Raw genomic sequence first — 19,436 nt, forward strand, 5'->3', positions numbered from 1 at the left:
CGGCGCGGCCCAGGGGGGGCCCGCGCGGCCCTGTGGTGTGGCCCCCTCGGCCGGCCTCCGACGCCCTCCTTCGGACTATTTATCGGCCTCGACCTAAAAACGCACGGGGAGAAGTCGAAGTCGCCAGAAACACTCCAGAACGCCGCCACATCGCGAAACTCCGTCGCGGGAGCCAGAAGTCTCCGTTCTAGCACTCCGCCGGGACGGGGAATTGGAGGAGATCATCGCCGCCATCACCGCCAACGCCTCTACATCAACCAGCCATGTTTCCCCCATCCATGTGTGAGTAATTCCCCCGCTGTAGGCCGAAGGGGATGGTAGGGATTGGATGAGATTGGTCATGTAATAGCATAAGATTGTTAGGGCATAGTGCCTAGTGTCCGTAGTTGGTACTTTGATGATATTGTTGCAACTTGTTATGCTTAATGCTTGTCACTAGGGCCCGAGTGCCATGATCTCAGATCTGAACATGTTATTGTTTCATCATGATATTCATTGTTTATGGTCTTACCTATAAGTTGTATACACATGTCGCTGTCCGGAACCGATGGCCCCGAAGTGACAGAAATCGGGACAACCGGAGGGAATGGTAGCGATGTGAGGATCACATGTGTTCACGGAGTGTTAATGCTTTGCTCCGGTACTCTATTAAAAGGAGTACCTTAATATCCAGTAGTTTCCCTTGAGGCCCGGCTGCCACCGGCTGGTAGGACAAAAGATGTTGTGCAAGTTTCTCATTGCGAGCACGCACGACTATATATGGAACACATGCCTATTGATTGCTTTGTACTTGGACACCGTTTTATTATTATCTGCAAATGCCCTGCTATGATTGTTACATGAGTTTCTCTCATCCATGCAACGCCCGTCATCCGTCCCCGTGCCTACGCGTATTTTAATCTCGATGTTTACTAAAATCACTACCGCTGTCTCTCGTTACTCGCTATCGTTATTTCACTACTGCTACTGCTATAAACCTGTTACTACTGATAAACCCTTGCGAGCAAGTCTGTTTCCAGGTGCAACTGAATTGACAACTCCGTTGTTAAGGCTTCCAAGTGTTCTTTGTCTCCCCTTGTGTCGAATCAATAAATTGGGTTTTACTTCCCTCGAAGACTGTTGCGATCCCCTATACTTGTGGGTCATCACGAGCCATCTTAGAGCACGAGCATTTGTACACATCGTCATCAGAGGAAACAGTAACCACATATATTAATCTGGGGAACTCTGCATTTCTATAGTTTGCCACCCTAATAACTCTGTACAATCTCTTCTCTTCCACAACTTCAACGTTGTAAGCAGTACCCTTCCTTAGCTCTTCAGCAAACTTGTCGTATATTGGGTCTGTGTAGATTTTCATTGCTTCCCTTTCAAGAGGATTGAATCCCCAATTCACAGACTCCTTGAACTCACTTTTCTCTCTTAGGCGATCTAGGTCGGACTGTTTTTTTTCTTGTATTATGATATACTCCTTGAAGAATGTTGCAATCGAGTCCTTCCTTTTTACATAGTGTTTGAATAAGGAGTTTGTGCTCTCACTTCTCCCCGTCGATGAAGTGAATGGGAAGAATCTCTCTTTGAAATATGCTGGGACCCACTGAGCTCTGATGTCATATATCCTGTCCATGTGTGGCTCTCCCAAAGCATTGTGACGCTCCAGTAGATCATGCCAGCTATTTTCGAATTCCTCTGGAGTAAATGAGTTCCTTATAACCGCTCTTAGTTCTTCCTTTAGAGTCCCTCTTACTGCGAAGAATAGGGACAACTTGTCATCCAGGTTCTTGCTGATGTGAAAGTTGCATAAACGGTGCACTGCGTAAGGTAATGCTTTAGATATTGCAATCCTCATTGCAACGTCTTGGTCTGTTATTATAGTTTCTGGGTGCTTGTTGTCCATAGCAGACAGGAATTCCTCAAACAGCCACTTGAAAGTGTCTGCTCTCTCATCCTCCAGCAGTCCTACTCCAAACACGACTGTTTTGCCATAGTTATCAACCCCTAATATTGGAGCAAATGGCATCCCATACTGGTTGGTTGAAAATGTTGTATCAAATGATACAAATTGACCAAACTTTGAGTAGTTTGCCCTCCCTATTTGGTCTGTCCAAAATATACTTTTCACTCTATTATCGCTGTCAACATCAAGTGAATGTCTGAATCCAGGCATCTTTTCACGTGCTTCCTTGAATAGTAGCAACAACTCTTCAATGTCCCTGTTCTTAATTTTCTTTCTTTCTTTTGCTAGCTCGTTCTCTAGGTTTTTTGTATCAAATGGAACTGCCCTGAAGCTTCCCCTTATTTTCCTGAATATTTTCATTATGTTCCTGGGTGGAACTCTTGTTTCTTGTAGGATGTGGATTAGAGTCTTGTCTGATGCAGACATTGACCTGTGACACTTCATGAACCTTACTATCCACTCTGACGGAGCTAGGTTGTGGTTATGTTCTAGTCTTACGTTACTTATTGACCACTTTCCTCTGTATTCCTTCACAAACATTCTGACTTTGCATTTTGTCTGCACAATCCTGGAAGTCCGTCTCTGTCTGAGTGCACTGTCAACGTATGTATCGTCACGACATCTGTTGCATGCGAATGTCTGTCTTGTTATTTCATTGGTTTTTCTAGACTCGTAGGAGGTGTCCTTTTTATTGCAAATCCAACCCTTCTTGCGTACACTGCAAAGAAGAAGAATGCATCATCTTTTGAATCGAATTCCATCCCAACTGTGGGAGTAGATGCCTCTGATATCTCTTGCATTGTTGGATACTTCTTGTTTGCAAACATTCTGTCCATTTCAAGCTCTTCAAAATCGGTTCCTCTGGATTCAAAGCACCGACTCAAGAGTTTCTTCATATTTTTCATCTTCTTTGTTCCCATGCTCATCACCATTTGAATAATCAGCATTGTCAGCTGGGCATGCATTCTCACCAGCAAATGATGCACCATCTGCATGCAATTCTGGGATGTTGCTATCAGCATATCCTTCGTTGTCTTCGTTCTCGAATTTGAGCACCTGGTTTTCACATAGATGCATCATGGTTTTTGGGGTATCAGCTATGGTGTTTTGTTAATGTCTCCCAAATAAACTCAATGTTTTTACTTTATTTTTGTTTGTAAATTATGTTACGTGAAGCAATTTGACATGTTACCTCATTTAAATCGAAGTCCTTGCATTTTTGTTTGCTCGCCCTTGTGATGTTTGATGACGTATGTCCTTCCGCTTCCGAGTTTTGCTTGTGCATGTAAAAACTTTCTTCAACTGCTTGTAGCTCTGCCAAGCTTTCGAGCTCAGCTCTCTCTTTCCTTCTCTGAAGAAATGCCTGTAATGTGTAACAAAGACTTTTATTAGTTTTTCTTTTTTGAGGATATGAACAAATCCCATCTCTATAGTCTGCAGAGGTTCATTACCTGTGCAAATTTATCTACCATCCTCCCAAGACCTTTGTATCGGTGTCTTCCCTGTCATAGATCCAAATATACTTTCTGCAGCGGTTGTTCCATCCTCCTGTTGTGTTTTTCCCGACTCATTCGCTTTTGTTGTATCCATCTGCAAAAGAAATTATTGTTGTATCAGAGTTACTCTTTCTGTTTTACATTTGTTAGTCATAGTCACATGTTTATGTATATGAGTTTAAATCAATTTTTTTTTCATATCTGCCTTTTTCAGATAATGGAGGATTTAACTTTTTTGTGTGCAAGTCAATAAGAGTCTGTGGAGCTATGGACAAAGAATTATGGACAGATGATACACAGTGTTACCATTTTTGTTCTACGTGTGCTGTGTAACTTTTAGTACACAGGAGGATGTTAACAGAGTTTTTCTTAATTCTGTCTCTTTTTTTATTTTTTTTTCTCTTTGAGCTGTGTAAAGTGATCAATGTTCTGTAAGTTTCTCTATGTGATGTAAATTGTATGTTTTTTCCCATTTAATATTCTACTATGCTGAACCTTTTCTATATTTTCTATTATGGTAAATGAAGGTATTGTACATATGATTTTCTAGGTTTTCTAGATGAAAAATGCATGTGCTAGTTGAATTAAGTACTAACCTTTCCTTTTTATACCGTATGCTGGTGGGTGAATTTCCTATCTCAGATCAAGGACTCATCCCGTAAACCACTTGGATGATTTTGTCTATAACCTGAGCTCCCTAAATCTCTCTCTCTAGAAGTTCTTCGTGAAATTTGTATTTTTGACCGTGGGGGGTAGAAGTTCTTTCGTGGCTGGGTTTAAGAAAAAGGATGATTCTCAGATTTCGTCCGTCTGGTCCACTTGCTCCATTGCTTTTTGATGTGCACCAGGCGGAAGCTTTTTTGTTTGGTTGAGGAGAGAGATGGTGGCGATGGTTGGTGGCGGAGGAGATGGATCTGTCCCCGATCAGATCCTGGGGAAGAAGGAGTTTATCTCCTTCTTTTTTTTCGGTTTTTACTGATGAGGTTTTGATTATTGTGTACGTGACCTTGTTTCTTATCTTCCTCTATCTTTCATTTCTATCCTTGTGTGTGTACATGTCCACCTGTTCCGTGGGTATTTTTTATACTTTATTTTTTCGAGGGGTTTTTTGTCAATAGGTAGATCCTACCTAACCCGACGGTCTCGTTTTGTCTGGAGTTCGAGCTGTCCCCTTTCCTCTTTCATTCTCTTTCCTCTCCCGACCATTCTCCATCAATCTCGTATATTTTCCTCCAAGAAGGCGCTAGGCGTGTACGGAGGAGAAACCATGGGCAGATCCATCTAGGTCGTGTTTTCAGATCTGTTTTTTTTTGTCCTGCCCTTTGTTTCCTTTTCAATTTCTTCATACCTATACGTTTCTTCCAGCTCGTACGATCGCTGGTTTTCGTACCTCTTTTTCTTTGGCTTTTTCATCTTTTGCAGATCCAATGATTTTTTGTTCCGCTTATCTTATGATGATTCGTCTATACTCCCCTGTACCTTTTTCCTGGATGATTTTTTGTTTTCCTCCAGGATTTTTGTTTGTTTTTCTGTTCATATTGCTCTTCTTCTCTCAGCATTTCTTTTATTCGAATGACTGAAATATCAATTGTGTTAATCAAGGTACACCAACTTCTTTGTTTTTGCAGGGTATGGAGATTAATCTTTCAAACTAGCAATCCTTCTTCTTATATTTTTTCTTCCATCTGCAAGCCATGGATGGGAATGATGCAGCAACGGTATAACATGATTTTGTTGTGTTTGTCTCTTTTTTTCTTTTGTGTTTATCTGTTTTGTGTATGTCTTAAATTATATATGTTTTGCTTTTCTGGTTGATCATTTATTAAATTTTTGTGTGCCTAGATCATAGTTGATGTTCATCAACCTGTAACGACTATTCGATGCCATGTGTACAAGGTAGTGTGAAAGTGCTGTCATTTGATGGATTGTTTGTGTTCATTATACGGCGTTTTATCTGTGCGTAGAAGGTGTCGACATGAAGTGTACTGTCTCTTTGTCTCACTGGGGTAGTACTGGTTTTGTATTGAAGAATATCTTTTACGGATTGTTCACTATTTACTGGGTATATGCTTTTCATTTCTTTTTTTTAATTTTGTGTGTGCTTGTTCCTCTTTTATAGAAAAATAAAGCACACAACATCGAATACTACATGTTCACATTACATTGTTAATAGTTGTTGTGACCTACTTTTTTGGTATGTTAAGACTACATACTTGCTGTTCATCAACATGTACCGACTATTCGATTATTTATTTTTTTAATCATGTAATTTGCAATTATCAGGGCTTTAGGACCAAGCTCTCGCTTCCTAAGTTTCTTGGAGCGACTAGACGGTTGACAGCTACTCAGAAAAAGCTTGTTGCTGATATTGGTCTTGAGCAACTGCTCTATGTGACCTGTGATTACCTTCCTAGGAGTCTCATCGCTTACCTGGTAGCTAACTTCGATTCGCAGACTAGGTTGCTCTCTCTACCTAATGGTCCTCCTGTCAAATTCAGTGCCTATTGTATCAACAAAGTTCTCGGCACACCCATCGGAGGTTTGCTGATTGGTAGGAAAGTCGATCCTCATTTAAGGGCAGCTATTGGTGATTTGACCAATTGCAAAGGACATTACCCTACCATTTCCGAGCTGGATAAAATTTTGACAAGGGAATTGGATGGAGACACTTTCAAAATTGTTTTCACTTTGTATGCCATGACCGCTTTTCTCTGTCCTTCTAGCCATGACGCTGTGAGTCCTGATTACTTACACATCGTGGAGAATCCTTCTGTGATATCTTCGTTCGACTTCTCAAGTGCTGTACTCCAAAAGCTCGTTTCTTCCATCGAAGCTTATAATGGAGGTACAACTTCGGTCTTAGGAGGGAACCTGTTTTGCTTAATGGTACGTAATGTTCATACCTGGGTAGAATTCTCCAAAAGGGGTCTGTATTTTAACATCTTTTCTGCTTTTGTGTTGTCATAGGCTGTGTACTTTGAGTTTCTTGACACTGAGGTGATTCTGCCACATTTGAAGTGCAATGTTCCTCGAATATCAATATGGTCTTCTTCTTTGGTTTCGGAAATCGAGATGCTAGATTGTGTTTGCAAAGACAAAGCAATATTCGGTAGCTTGCCTGTATGTTTTCCTTTTTCCAGACTTAGTTTATTTCGTACAAATTTCATTTTTCTCACACAATTATCCTTCAAACATTGTTGTTTTTCTTCTCTTATTCATTCAGACGAAAGATGTTGCAAGGACCCCTTTTGGAAATTTAATTAATGAAGGTCAAACCATTGAGAGTAATTCATATGAAGACCTTCTACAATTTGTCTTGTCAACAACACCTTTGGAGTCGCATGAAGAGGTATGTATGCTTTCTAAGATAATTATAATTCTGTGATAGCACCAACTGCTTTTGAAGAATTCTACCCTGGTCGGGGGGGGGGGGGGGGGGGGGGGGTTTTTTTTGGGAGGATGGTGTTTTTCTGGGAGGGAGTTGACATGTTCACGTTTTTTTACAGTTTTGGTACGCGACTGGGTTGATAATTTCACGTTTTTACATTTGATAAATAACTTTTCGTGGGATTGATACATAACTGGTCAGGGGGTTGATAAATACACTTTTTTCACAGGCAGGCGACAGGGTTGATAAATTGACGTTATTACACTTGATAAATAACTTATATGGCGTTTGATACATAACTGGGCAGGTGGTTCTTAAATACACTTTTTTTCACAGGCAGGCTACTGGGTTGATAAGTCTACCCTTTTACATTTGATAAATAACTGATCGTGGGGTTGATACATACCTGCTCAGGTGGTTGATAAATACACTTTATTTTTGCCAGGGTAGGCTACTGGGTTGATAAATTCACCTATCTACATTTGATAAATAACTGATCGATCGGTTGATACATAACTGGTCAAAGGGTTGATAAATACACTTTTTCTAAGTCTGTTGTTCAATAGTTCTTTTTTATACTAGTTGCATTTTTTTTATTAATGTGTCTTTTGTTTTTATTTTTGTTTTGTTCATAAAGGTTAAGGCACAAGTCGCTTTGTTAATAAGCAAAATGCAGAAAGACATAATAGACTCCATACAACCAGTAATTGTCAAGAATGTCATGAGTTTTCTTAGGATGACTTCAGTTAGTTCATCCTTGTTGAATACTGATGAGAAGCATAAATGTCAGAGTGGACCTGTGTGTTTCAAAGTACCTTCGCATGGTTCTATTGTTTGCCAAAGTCCATTAGTTCAGTCGGACACTATGTGTATTCTTGGGCAAGCAACATCATTAAAATTTTCTGATCCTCTGACTATGTCTGATGTGGACTGTGAAATAGAACATGTCTGCAATGATGGGTGCTTGTTACCAGTTCCTGACGATGATACGCTTGAGAGATTGAATAAAGAAGCTATGAAGGATGGTCAGTTTCCTGATATCGGCTCCATTGTTTCTGCTATGCAAACTCTTTGTAGCCCAAGCAGTCTAGGTGAACTCACCTGTAACTTTGAGTTGTTGGAGCAGATGATCCCGCCCAAGCCTGACTTCACTCAGTTTTATGATTCTGCATCACCAGGAGTTGACATGCTTCAGTATGTTATAGATCAAGCTGCAGAAGAGAGGAAACTTATGGATGCAAGGGAATTGCAGTCACAGTTGTTGTTTGAAAAAGTTCACTTCTCTGTCGATTTGGACAGTGTCAGCAGTTTCAGGAGACCCAATGGCGCAGGGTACTCTTGCAATGAAATATTATCCTCCAACAAAAGAAATGCAATGATTTCAAGCAATGATTTTGGTTCTGAATCTGCTTGCTTGATAAAGAGGCCAAGGATGTTTGGAATTAAAGAAGAAGCTGCAGTTCAGAGCATTGATCCTGCTGGTATAGATAATACAAAGGAAACTCGTTTTAATGATGGAGAGACATCCTTTATATCTCCCATCAACTGTACCATATCGCACAGACATGTTCAAGCTCCTGAGACCTCGTATTCATGGGATGAAAGTGAGTTTGACAGGGAGTTATTAAGAACAACACTTCAAGCAGAGGTTGAGCACGAATCGAAGCTACGTTCGACGCAGTTTCCAAGTTATGAAAATCAAGCATTCAATGTTACAGAGATCAGCCCAAACAAGGTCATATCAGAGTTCAATTCTACACTGGTTGAACAAGATGTTTTCAAGGACATTGTGCTCAGAGTCCCCAAAACTGCAAAAGCAAAGACGTAAGTTGATCTCCCATTGATCATTTTTTTATCGGCAGTACTTGTTTTTTATACTGTCCATCCTTTTTTTATGTGTTTGTGTTCACTGTCTTTATTTTGTTTTTGTGTTTCGTTGTTTCTTTTTTGGCAGTGTCAATATTGTGCGAATGGGTAGTACTTGGGCCGAGCACCGTGTTTTTGCTCTTAGTATGCAAGTGTATGGTAATGTGAACAAATACGTTATCAACATGTTGGGGAAAGCTGTCATTGTTGAGGATACTGAGAAGCGTTCACTGAAACTTTTACCTGAAGACCATTGGAAACGATATTTCATCCCTTTTGATGAATCTGTAAGCTTCTTTTCTTTTTCATCTCTCTCTCTCTATATATATATATATATGCTTGTGATACATATAGGTTGGACTTTTTTTTGATAAACCTGTATTGATGTTTTCATTATCAATATGTAGGCTCTGTTTGCAAAACCTTATGAGAACCCTGGAACCCTGTCTAGACTCATATCACATGAAATGATTGGTTTTAAGCTCGATTCAATGGATCTGGTATGTTTTTTATAAACTTTTATATGTGTTCTGAAATAATGGCTTTATAACCCTCTTTTTATTTTGCCTTATTCTTTTTCAGCAGCTTTTGAAACTTTTTATCTATCAGATGTTGTATTTTATCTTCTCACACTTATTATTGTCCTTTCCTTGTTATGCCTTTTTTTTATCGTAGGTGCATGTTCCGTTGATGACATCTGGGTTCTACTACCTTCTTCTTATCAACTTTAGGTTAAAGTTGTTTGAAGAAGTGTTATACCCTAACACAAAATTCAATCTTGTGTCTGAGCACGTCGAGGTTGCAATTAAGAATTTTAAAATGGGATTCAATTTATCGTACAAGCACTCATTGATCAAAGTTGATGGCATGCAAACAATTTACAGGAGTGTATGTTCTTCTGACAAAGAGTATGTCACAAGTTTCCTATATCTGTTTTCACATGTTCTATATGTTTTTTATGGATTTTTTTTTTGTGCTGTTTGTTTTTTCTGTTATGTATACTAGTGCTTCTTTACTGCCCCACCAGAAATTCCTCAACATCTGGTTAATATGCTCACATAAGCCCCTGGGCAACTTGAAGCATGACATAGAAAAGGTAGGTACAGCTTGAGCAACCGACTTAATCAAAATTTCTTTGCCACCCACAGATAGCAATTGCTCCATCCATCCCAATAAGCAATTCTTGGTGGTGGGCATTGTCCTTTGCAGCCAAGGCTTTCCTTGTTCTCCATGAAAGGCCACTTTTAATAGGCCATCGCATTTCAGACACAAGATCGGCACGTTTTAGTTCGTTATGGTGGCCCGCTGATAGGAAAAAGGCATCGGTCCGTATGTGGCTCTAATGACCGCGAACCTTAAAAAATGGTGTGTCATAAAAAAATAATAGACATAATTTACATATAGGGGACCTAAAAGTGGGTCCAAAGTCCACAATTCGCATAAAAAATGAAAACTAAACAAGAGGTAATGGCACGCATGCCGCCATTTCTACTCTCCATTGGTGGTACGTCCTCCTCCTCCTTCACGGGCACCGGTGGTGGCTCAGATGACGGTGTTGGTGGCGCCTCGTAGTCGACGGCGCGATCGTCGAGGCTCTCGAAGTGACCCTCAATGCTCTGTCATTGAGCGCCGTGCTCGGCCTCAAACCACCGTGTCGACAGCGGTGATTCCATGATGTAGGCCCGATTGTGATGTAGATCTCGCGACAGGAAGGTGCGACCGTGCAGGATCTCCCGGAGGTGAGCAGGGCCGCACACGATGATCGCCAGAACGCGCACCCACGCTTGGTTGAGATGCCACCCATGAGGGAGGTGCACATCAGGCCAGGGCAAGGGTACGCCAGCCTCGGCAAACTGGTGCACCATTTCCACATCGACATAGACACGCCGCTCGGAAGAAACGACCTCCTCCATTGTTGTTGCCACCAAAGCTGGAGCCGCGGGCCTCGTCATCACTGCGTTCATGCCGAAACGAACCGCCGCCCTTCATCCTCGACCCATCATGAACACAATCTTCAAAGATCATCTTAGAAAATGGATTTTGGTTTTCTTCGATGATATATTGGTCTACAGCAAGTCACTGTCTGAGCATTTGGTCCATCTGAAAATCACACTACAGATCCTGCAGCAACATTCATTGTTTGTCAAATTGCCTAAATGAACAATATGCTGATGGTTCTAGTAAACCAAAACTATCGTTTTTTAGCTATTTGGCTTCCTTATTCCTTTTTTAACAAAAGAAGATTTAGTTACGATTGGAAATAAACTTTTTTGTATCTTCAGCCATATATCCTTTACTCATATTTTAAAAATTGGAATACTTAAAATCCAATGCAAAATTATGCTTCGCGACTCTGTACTCATAATCCAATTTGTATTTTGGATGCAATTTCCATTAGTCTTTGGATACAAATCGCGAGAATGTATATTCTTCCTCAATATGCTATTGAGAGGAAAAGGATTAAATCCTTTATAAGAACTAAAGTTAACCTGATTTTCCACCGTTAGGCTTTTCTCGTCCCGGCTTGGCCCAACACATAGCCAGGCATAGTTTGCGGTGGCTCTTTAGAGGCGGCCAAATGATGTTTTTTTTACGGAGTACTCTCTGGGTTGTGCCGCGTGGATTAGCTTGACGTGGATGGCCACACGTGCATCTTCTCCTTCTGACTTTCTCTCACTAGATGACCCGTTGCGCTATCGCGCAAAAGGCAAAGTCAAGTCAGAATTAAAATTATACGTTTTAGCTTATTTTAATATTAAGAATTAGTCTGGAAATTAACTGTTTTAGTACGATTTCATATTATTTTTACATTCACAATTTTGTACGATTTCGTATTATTTTTTCAATGCTTTTGTATAATCTCCTCACCAAATTATTGTTACTGTAGCAGAAGAGAAGAGGTAGTACAATAGAAAAAAAGATAAAAGGACAATTACTAATCCCAAGAAAAATGTATCTACTTCAAGACAAAAGGTTTGGTTCAAGATTTTATATATACATTAGAAAAATACATATACTTCAAGACAAAAGGTTTGGTTCAAGATTTTATATATACATTAGAAAAATACATATATAGAAAGATCAGTAAACAATATATGTACAAATTCACTGGTAAATGCATAGGCTTTACTCTCACAACAACAAATGTCAAAGAGCTTGATTTTCCTTCCGAGTCAATTCATCCCAACAAAAAAATATAATCAAACTTTTTCATCGACTGCCAAGATCTGCTCCTCACAACATAATCTACGATGAGAAAAAAGTCAAATAAGTATTTAGTTTTAGCGCCTAACATTGCTCTCTATTGACTTCGTTCTAACACAAAAAAATCTAAGGTTAATCACACGATTATTTATGCAATGTCACACTTAACTGATCAATAGATGTAGAATCTATGATTTCTTATAGCGATTGTAGCAGGGCATATTATGACATATTTTGTTTCAATTGGAAAAGGAACAAGAGAAACAAAACAATTGCTAAACGTAGTAGATGGTTTCGTAATCATATGGAGCAGATTCAGTTCCACAAAATGACTAATTCGCAGAATATGAACGCAAATGGCATGTTTCAGCTTTAACCAACTGCCAGCCAATAAAAAATATGAAGACCTTCATGAAATGATCAGAAATCAAATATCAGTCGTTGTACCAGCATCTTTGTGCTTGGTATGAAAATAATATCACTATATCAATATTCTGAAAAAAGAAAAGCAATAATAATCAACAAAGCTGAATTCAAAGAAGAAGGGGTACAACTGAGCAGCATACATATCACCGAAAATCCCAGAGACCAAAACAAGAAATACATGCTGATCGATGTAACAAATCTTAGTTCGGTCGCCTTTATTATTTTATTACTACTCCTGCTGCCCTAGCGCCACCGGCCTTCCCGCTGCCCTCCCGCTCGAGCTCGTCCCCCGCACCTCGCGCCAGCGGCCTCCTGCTGCCCAAGCTTGCATCCGCCTCAAGGAGGCTGGTGCATCTTCTTCTCCATCTCGGGCTGCCGCAACTGCGCCCATGTGTCCACCTGAAGGAGTCGATCGCTGCTGGGCCAGCTTCTCCTCCCGCCCAGGCGGCCACAACTGCAACCTGCTCCCGCTGGGCCAACCTTTCCTCCCGCCATTCTGCACACCATACTGTTCCAAACGAAATCAATGCCTAAATGTTGTCAAGCTCAAAACTGTGCACTGGAACGAAGTCCATCTGGTCTGATGCACTCTAGGACTGAAGAAATAATGTCTGCAGTGGAACGCATGGGAGCTAATGATGAGTACAATGCCTTCCACATGGAATTAACTGCATCAAAAAGATTAAGAAGCATATCAGTAAAAAGGGAACAAATGAAATGGCATAGAGATTCTCACTTGTTAGGGTTGCTGCATAACTGGTACTTCACCTAAGGCATTTGGATTGCATCAAAAAGAAACAAGAGGAGAAACATCATGTTTTGACACATTTTAAACAAGAGGGGTATAATTTTTGTTCTATCTAATTACACTGATTCATAATTCATGTAATTTTGGCCGTAGATATCATCTTAAACTCCTGAAGTCAACACATCCTTATTGCCAACTTTCCTCCATAGAATTATGGTTGCCATGTTTTATACATATAATTATTGTGCCCATCTTTTATCTGAAGTTCTGAACTATTATTCCTGTCTTTCAAGTTGTGACATTGGAGCTCACAGGCTGCTTCTACATGGGGAGGGAGAGGTACCAGCTTGACCTGCACACAGGTTGGAAGCACATTCAGCAAAAGCACCATCATGGACAAAAGGGGATACCAATCTCAATCTCACCACAATCTTCTGCATAAAAATCAACCGAGATTCAACCCAAGGCACACCGAACCTGCAAACAGTGGCATCGATACTTATATTATGTAGTTTCAGACTTTCTGTTTTACCCATCCACAAAAGCAATCTTTAGATTCAGTTGCAAGCTCAAATCTGAAAACACCACGTGAATAGATAAAATCCACACATTTGTATTCATTTATTTCCTAGAACTAACAGATCAATAGGACCTCACGGCCAAAGATCTAGCACCAGACCAAAATATATACAACGCAAGCAAGACATAAAACTGATGTATATGCCAAGGATCTAGCACCATAACAAGAATATATACGACGTTGAGCAGACTTATCAAAACCCCCACCAAAATGACATCAAGAGAAGGCGCTCGCACGCCGTGTCGAAGGCCACACCCACCTTTTCAAAGTGTCTCATTCCATTATAAATTCACAGCTGAATTAACGTTGTAATATGATGGCCCAGAAATCAACATATACTAAACTGGCACTCTTCTGACAGTTCTATTGAATGCTCTACAGATTGCTAAAAAAAATGAACAGAGAACATACAGGTGGACTGGTGGAGTGACACAGAATGCGCTCGCCCGCCGCGACAAAGAAGGCCTTCCACTAAATGGCAGTTTAGTTTTTGTTAATTTTTTTAGGGATATCAAGCATGTCCATTCATTGGTTAGATCAACAGAAAAATTGCGGCGATGTAATCAATCAACTAAGCAGTCTTTTTCGCTATGTAGCTTTGCATCAGCCAACTACAGTATTGTCTTACTATTTGGATACCTAAGCTATTCAAAAAAATTATTTCAATCATGCATTCAAGATTTGTAGGCATAGCTAAAAACCATTAGACCTATTCACCAATCGCGGATAAATTTCATCAAGCTATTCATACCTTATTCTAACTGAGCTCTAATATTTCTAAAATATGACCATGCTTTTTAAAGGCAGTAAGGGGTCCTAAAATGTTCTACCCCACACTCTGGAGCCTAAGCGCCGAAAGCGGACAAATTTGGAAGGCGCTGTGAGGGGCGCCTCATCAGCTAAGTGTCCTAAAGCAGACGTCTTAAAAACCATGAACATGACAAATTAAAAAATATGTCAAACAACATAAAAGCATAGAACAAAGTACTCTATTTCACAGGAACATCTTAAATGAACTCAGAAGGTATATTTTAGAGAAACACTCAAATACTCTATTGGTTGCTCTCACGTGAGAATCAACTCCTATAAATCTGTTTTATTACCATATAGCAGAGACGCCACGGAGAGCACACCAAACAATATTGTAGCCTTGAACTTGGAAAAACTGGACAGTATCCTACTGTAGAACTGAATAGAAAACATAACAGAGAAGACAGTCAGGCGCCTTGCACCACTGTCTCAATTTCTCGAGTCTGCGCGGCATTTGGTAGTCAATCTAGGTCAGAACTGTTTGTCCAGTAGTCGTGCAAATGTAAAATTTAGTATACTGTTTGTCCAATTGATTATTAACGAACGGAATACTGTTTCATTTGTCTCTGCTATTGTTTCAGGAAGATAAGTATGCTACATATTTGAATTTTAGGCTTATAGAATTTTAAAGTACCGTCTACTGTCTATTTAACCAATATTCCATAATACAGTAGCAGGCTATCCCCAAATATTGTTTTAAGGTTGCTCTTTTGTGCACAATATATCACAACACAGTTCAAGGGTAAGCAATGTGCCAAAATACAGAATACACATATAAGGAGATATCCAAATTCAGACATCAATCACTCATAAAAAGTTAAACTATAAACGAAACTCTATAGGCAGTATGCATATCTAGGAGACATTATAATAGAAACAGTGTATGTATCCGAATGTTTGCATTCATATTTAATTAAAGCACCATTCCTCGTTTAGAAAGAAAAGTTAACCGCGCTTCCTAGTGTAAAAGCACAAGCTTCAACCCAACAGATGTCAAAACAGAATAACTAACCCCCATGAAAAACAAAGAACAAGAGAATTCACATGCAAAACACAATTACCCGACCTATTCTCCTTGAGGGTGCATATCTTCTAGATCATCCATGTCCTTTTCCTGAAGATAGAGCATCTATGTCCTTTTCCTGAAGAAAAATAAGGCAAGGATACACTTTAAGTCAGTATAAATAAAATAAGTACAGAAAAAAGCAACAAGCAAAAGTATATAAACAGGGGCGGGGGAATAAAAAGGAGTGTTTTCATCGAAATAAAAGAAGTACAGGGAAAAAGAAAGCATGTTTTCCTCATCAAATACAATGTATTTGTTAACTAAAACTTAGTACTGTAAATAGACATCAACAAATAACTCCCAATGATTTATTAACTTACCTTTTAAAAACAAGAACACATGTGTATAAATTAGCCGGGAAGGGATTATTTTTAGGAAGAACCAAAATACAAATAGTAGTGGAGAAACCGATCGTATACCTCCATGTTCACCTACTCATACTTTTCTATCTGAACCAACAAAATCAAGGCTGCAAAGCAATCAACAAAACAACAGGCAATTGATAAACAAATGTACATACACAACAAAGAGAGAGAATCAAGGTGGGCAACTGATAAGTACATTATATATAGTGGCTTTCTGAGATCATTGAACCACCATGGTTATTTATTCAAATTGGGAAACGGAACCTACATCAAGCCACCAATTTTGAAGATCAAGTGACTTATCTAACACTGAAGACGGTTCATAGGTTGCTCAATTGTGCCTGATTATTTTAGAAATTAGCAACTATAGGTAACTCTTGAGTCTCCTCTTTTTCTTGCTCCCATAGCACCACATCAGGGGAGGGATTGGAACCAGCTGTAGCTGCTAGTGTACCTGGATCCAGTGTTGTGTGAGTGTCACACTCCATAGAAATAATGTCGTACAAAAAAATTCCATGGAGTAAGAATGGCTTTTTTGAAGATGGTGGTCTCCTACCTCCTCCGAATCACCTTCATGTGACACATCTCTTTGCTCAAATCCATGTCAAAGCTACAAAAAAAGAACCAAATCATCATCAACATCAACAATTTTAACGAGCTGGATAACAAACTGGATCTAGAGAACATGAACAAGAGCTGGTTCCTATGTCTTTGCAAGTTCAAGCATGAGAAATGGCCACCACAAATGTTGCATAGAAAAGAAGAGCCTAAAACATACCGGGCTTTCCATATGCATGGCTTGGATAGTAACAGACGCATTCGATGGTGTCAACTCCTTCACCACTGTAATCCTTATGACTTTCAAGTACACATAATATCAATTGCGCATTCGCTATTTGCACAGAAATCTATTTCAATCAGAATAATTACCCTGCATTAAATATTTCAAAAGGCTAAGTAAAACATCTTTGTCGTATCTAGGCAAACTTTTTCAGCCTAAATAACATGAATTAATACACAGACAAGCCACTGGTTTAGCATCGATGTAATTTAACAAAACCTCCCTCTAATAACCACAACAAATAATATGAAAAGACCAAAAAACGTGCACTCTCTCTGAAATAGAAAAAGGACCCTCCACGCTATCTAAAAGGATTCTACTCCGGTCCACCCAACAGCCAGCCTGCAAATCCTAAAAGTAGTAACATAAAATATAAATTGCACAAGCCTCCACCCAGCGACGCCCCAAGCACACAAAAATGGATGGTAGATGAGGACCAGAAATTTCAGAACTATGCACTAACCTTACTTCAATCTAGGGAATTTACAAAGCTATCTGATGCATGCTACAGATTTGCAGGAATTACTACTCTTTCACGTACTGGAATAAAATAATCAGCATCACCTTCAGAATTTTTCTTGCCCATGTATTGATTCCTGAACCTCAACATATTATCATGTAAGTTTGAGATAATCACCGGCTAGCTAAAAATATGAGATAGAAAGCAAAGATGTAAGTTGCAACAAATCCCTAACAATATCCTAACTGCTAGAACCGCTGCCACCAAATTTCAGACAAAACAGGGACACACATGACACTTTTTTTACGGCGAGATGTTATCTTACCAAGAAGCGCTGGATGTTGCCCATTTTGCTAACAGAAACATAAGTTGCAGAATACATCATAACCTGATCCTGTATCCTTCACATTTAACCGAATTGCTTGGGACGTTTTCTGGTGTGCTTGCTTTCCGTGGCCTCAACCTATAACCTGCATTTCAAAAGGCTAGGCTTCAGGGAATGAAAACTAAAATTACAGGAAAGTCCTACTCCATTGCACAATAGCAGAGAAATGCATATTTGAAAGTTGAATGTTTGTGCATGGACAACTTTAGCAAACATGAGCACATATTTCAGCCCAAAACACTGCCATCGACATGCACAACACAACAAAGGCACGTAACTCTATCGAAGGAATGAATATGAAGACTGATATTCCGAATCATTGGAGAAAATGCATTGCAGATAGATAATCAGAAAGGCTGAACATGTTATAAGAAAATTTTCATCATGTCCCAGTGGGAGGAAAAATTATACCCCATCATCTGCGCTCTAGGCAACACACCAAGCCCCCCTCCTCCACCCAACAACGGCCCCATTATCTCCTTCATCCAGTGCCACCACGAGAGCCGACCCAGAGTCGCCTTGTTCTCTTATTCCTCTGCCTTCTTCCTTTTTGATTCCTCTATAAATTAACCAAAACCAAACACAGCCTAAATCAATTTCAGGAGTTACATACTGACAAAAATATCAGCCTGCAAAATGTACATAAACTAACTCAAATTAGTTCGTCTCTTTTAGTGTTCTTTTCGTGAACATAAACTAACTCAAAATATTCCTAACCATGCATCATAAAACCCATATTTTCTTGTTCTTTTCGTGACGTGCAAGTCTCTTATTAATAGAGCAGTAAGAGATGAAAAATTACTCACCTTGGGGCCTTCCTTCTCTTCCTCAGATCTGAACAGATTGTGTTAAGAAATAACATCAATTTATAGCAAGATAGATCCAATATACATATGCAAATTTGTTTGTTAAAATGTCATAAAAATGCAATATTACTAACTTGCAAAATCGTGGTACATTAGAACTTTGGGTGCTTTAATAATTAACAACATATTATCAGTTTGCCAAAAGCAATGTTCAACGCAGATAAATATTCAAGCAAAAACAATACATACTAAGAAATAATTTAAGACCTACATAATATCAAGCCCAAATTGAGCAACAAAGTATGGATTGTTCAACCTAAATGGCAAACTGTATCAGAAGCTCAGTTCATGTAGTCAAAATGTATACACCAAGAAGAACAAATAGTCTGACTTCTGTAGAAAAAAGTATAGAACTGTATAGTGCATGATATGTATGTGAGGAGATCATTGATAGAGATATGATAAAATACTTACGCTAAAAAGACAATCACCCTCATGCTGCATCATTTGCCGGTTGCTGCAGTTAAATTTGTCCATAAGTCCGATTTGCACAAAATGTGTCACCCATCTACAGCCAGAAAATCACACCTTTTAGAGACAAAAATAAGATCAGGTAATGAAGATCTTATTCAAGCAACTAAAAAAAACCAATGGTAATTAGGAAATGCATCTGCATTCATGGTGAATGAATAAAAGGGAGGAGGGTAATCATGGTGTTGCAGCATCGGTGAGTGAAGTGTGCTGACATAATTAGTGATGTGTAGAATGATGAAATCAAATTTGTTTACCTACATGCTGTCATGCCAGACCTCCTCCCGCTTCTCCCCATTCCAGCCCTCAAGTTCACCTATATGAAATCAAATTTGTTTACCTAGAATGATGAAATCAAACTTTGCTGACACAATGATGTGAAGAATGATAAGGGAGGAGGGCGGACATCACCTCACAGGAGAACTTACATTTGGGAACTTGAGAGCAGCTGAAGGTATGCGGCATCACCCTACATGAAATCGAAACGGGCCACTGCCAAATCCACAG

General features: G+C 39.5%; 1 protein-coding gene and 2 long non-coding RNA genes across 7 annotated transcripts; 1 reads left to right on the forward strand and 2 right to left on the reverse strand.

The window, feature by feature from the left end:
* Positions 1 to 1,129: 1,129 nt before the first annotated feature.
* LOC127328422 (protein FAR1-RELATED SEQUENCE 5-like) lies at positions 1,130 to 2,383 on the reverse strand. Its single transcript, XM_071825329.1, has one exon. The coding sequence runs from the start codon at positions 2,381 to 2,383 to the stop codon at positions 1,130 to 1,132; it is 1,254 nt and encodes a 417-aa protein (XP_071681430.1).
* Positions 2,384 to 11,811: 9,428 nt separating this feature from the next.
* On the forward strand, positions 11,812 to 13,659 carry LOC127332047 (uncharacterized). The gene is made up of 2 exons (XR_007870177.2): positions 11,812 to 12,375; positions 13,025 to 13,659. It is a non-coding gene; the product is annotated as an uncharacterized lncRNA (long non-coding RNA).
* LOC127332046 (uncharacterized) lies at positions 12,320 to 19,422 on the reverse strand. Of its 5 annotated transcripts, none has more exons than XR_011751581.1 (11): positions 19,358 to 19,422; positions 19,187 to 19,245; positions 18,873 to 18,966; positions 18,399 to 18,426; positions 18,004 to 18,151; positions 17,533 to 17,677; positions 17,312 to 17,391; positions 16,685 to 16,837; positions 16,463 to 16,516; positions 15,542 to 16,360; positions 12,320 to 13,562 (listed from the first exon to the last, which is right to left on the reverse strand). It is a non-coding gene; the product is annotated as an uncharacterized lncRNA (long non-coding RNA). The 5 variants fall into 5 exon arrangements; XR_011751580.1 differs by having other exon boundaries at positions 12,320 to 13,437; positions 13,511 to 13,562; positions 17,312 to 17,677; XR_007870171.1 differs by having other exon boundaries at positions 17,312 to 17,677; positions 19,191 to 19,245.
* Between the last annotated feature and the right edge of the window lie 14 nt (positions 19,423 to 19,436).

This window comes from Lolium perenne, chromosome 2 (assembly GCF_019359855.2).
Source record: "Lolium perenne isolate Kyuss_39 chromosome 2, Kyuss_2.0, whole genome shotgun sequence".
Classification (NCBI taxonomy): domain Eukaryota; kingdom Viridiplantae; phylum Streptophyta; class Magnoliopsida; order Poales; family Poaceae; genus Lolium; species Lolium perenne.

Bases quoted from the DNA above. Each gene is read 5' to 3' on its own strand.
- LOC127328422 (XM_071825329.1), bottom strand. From the start codon at position 2,383: ATGTCTGCATCAGACAAGACTCTAATCCACATCCTACAAGAAACAAGA.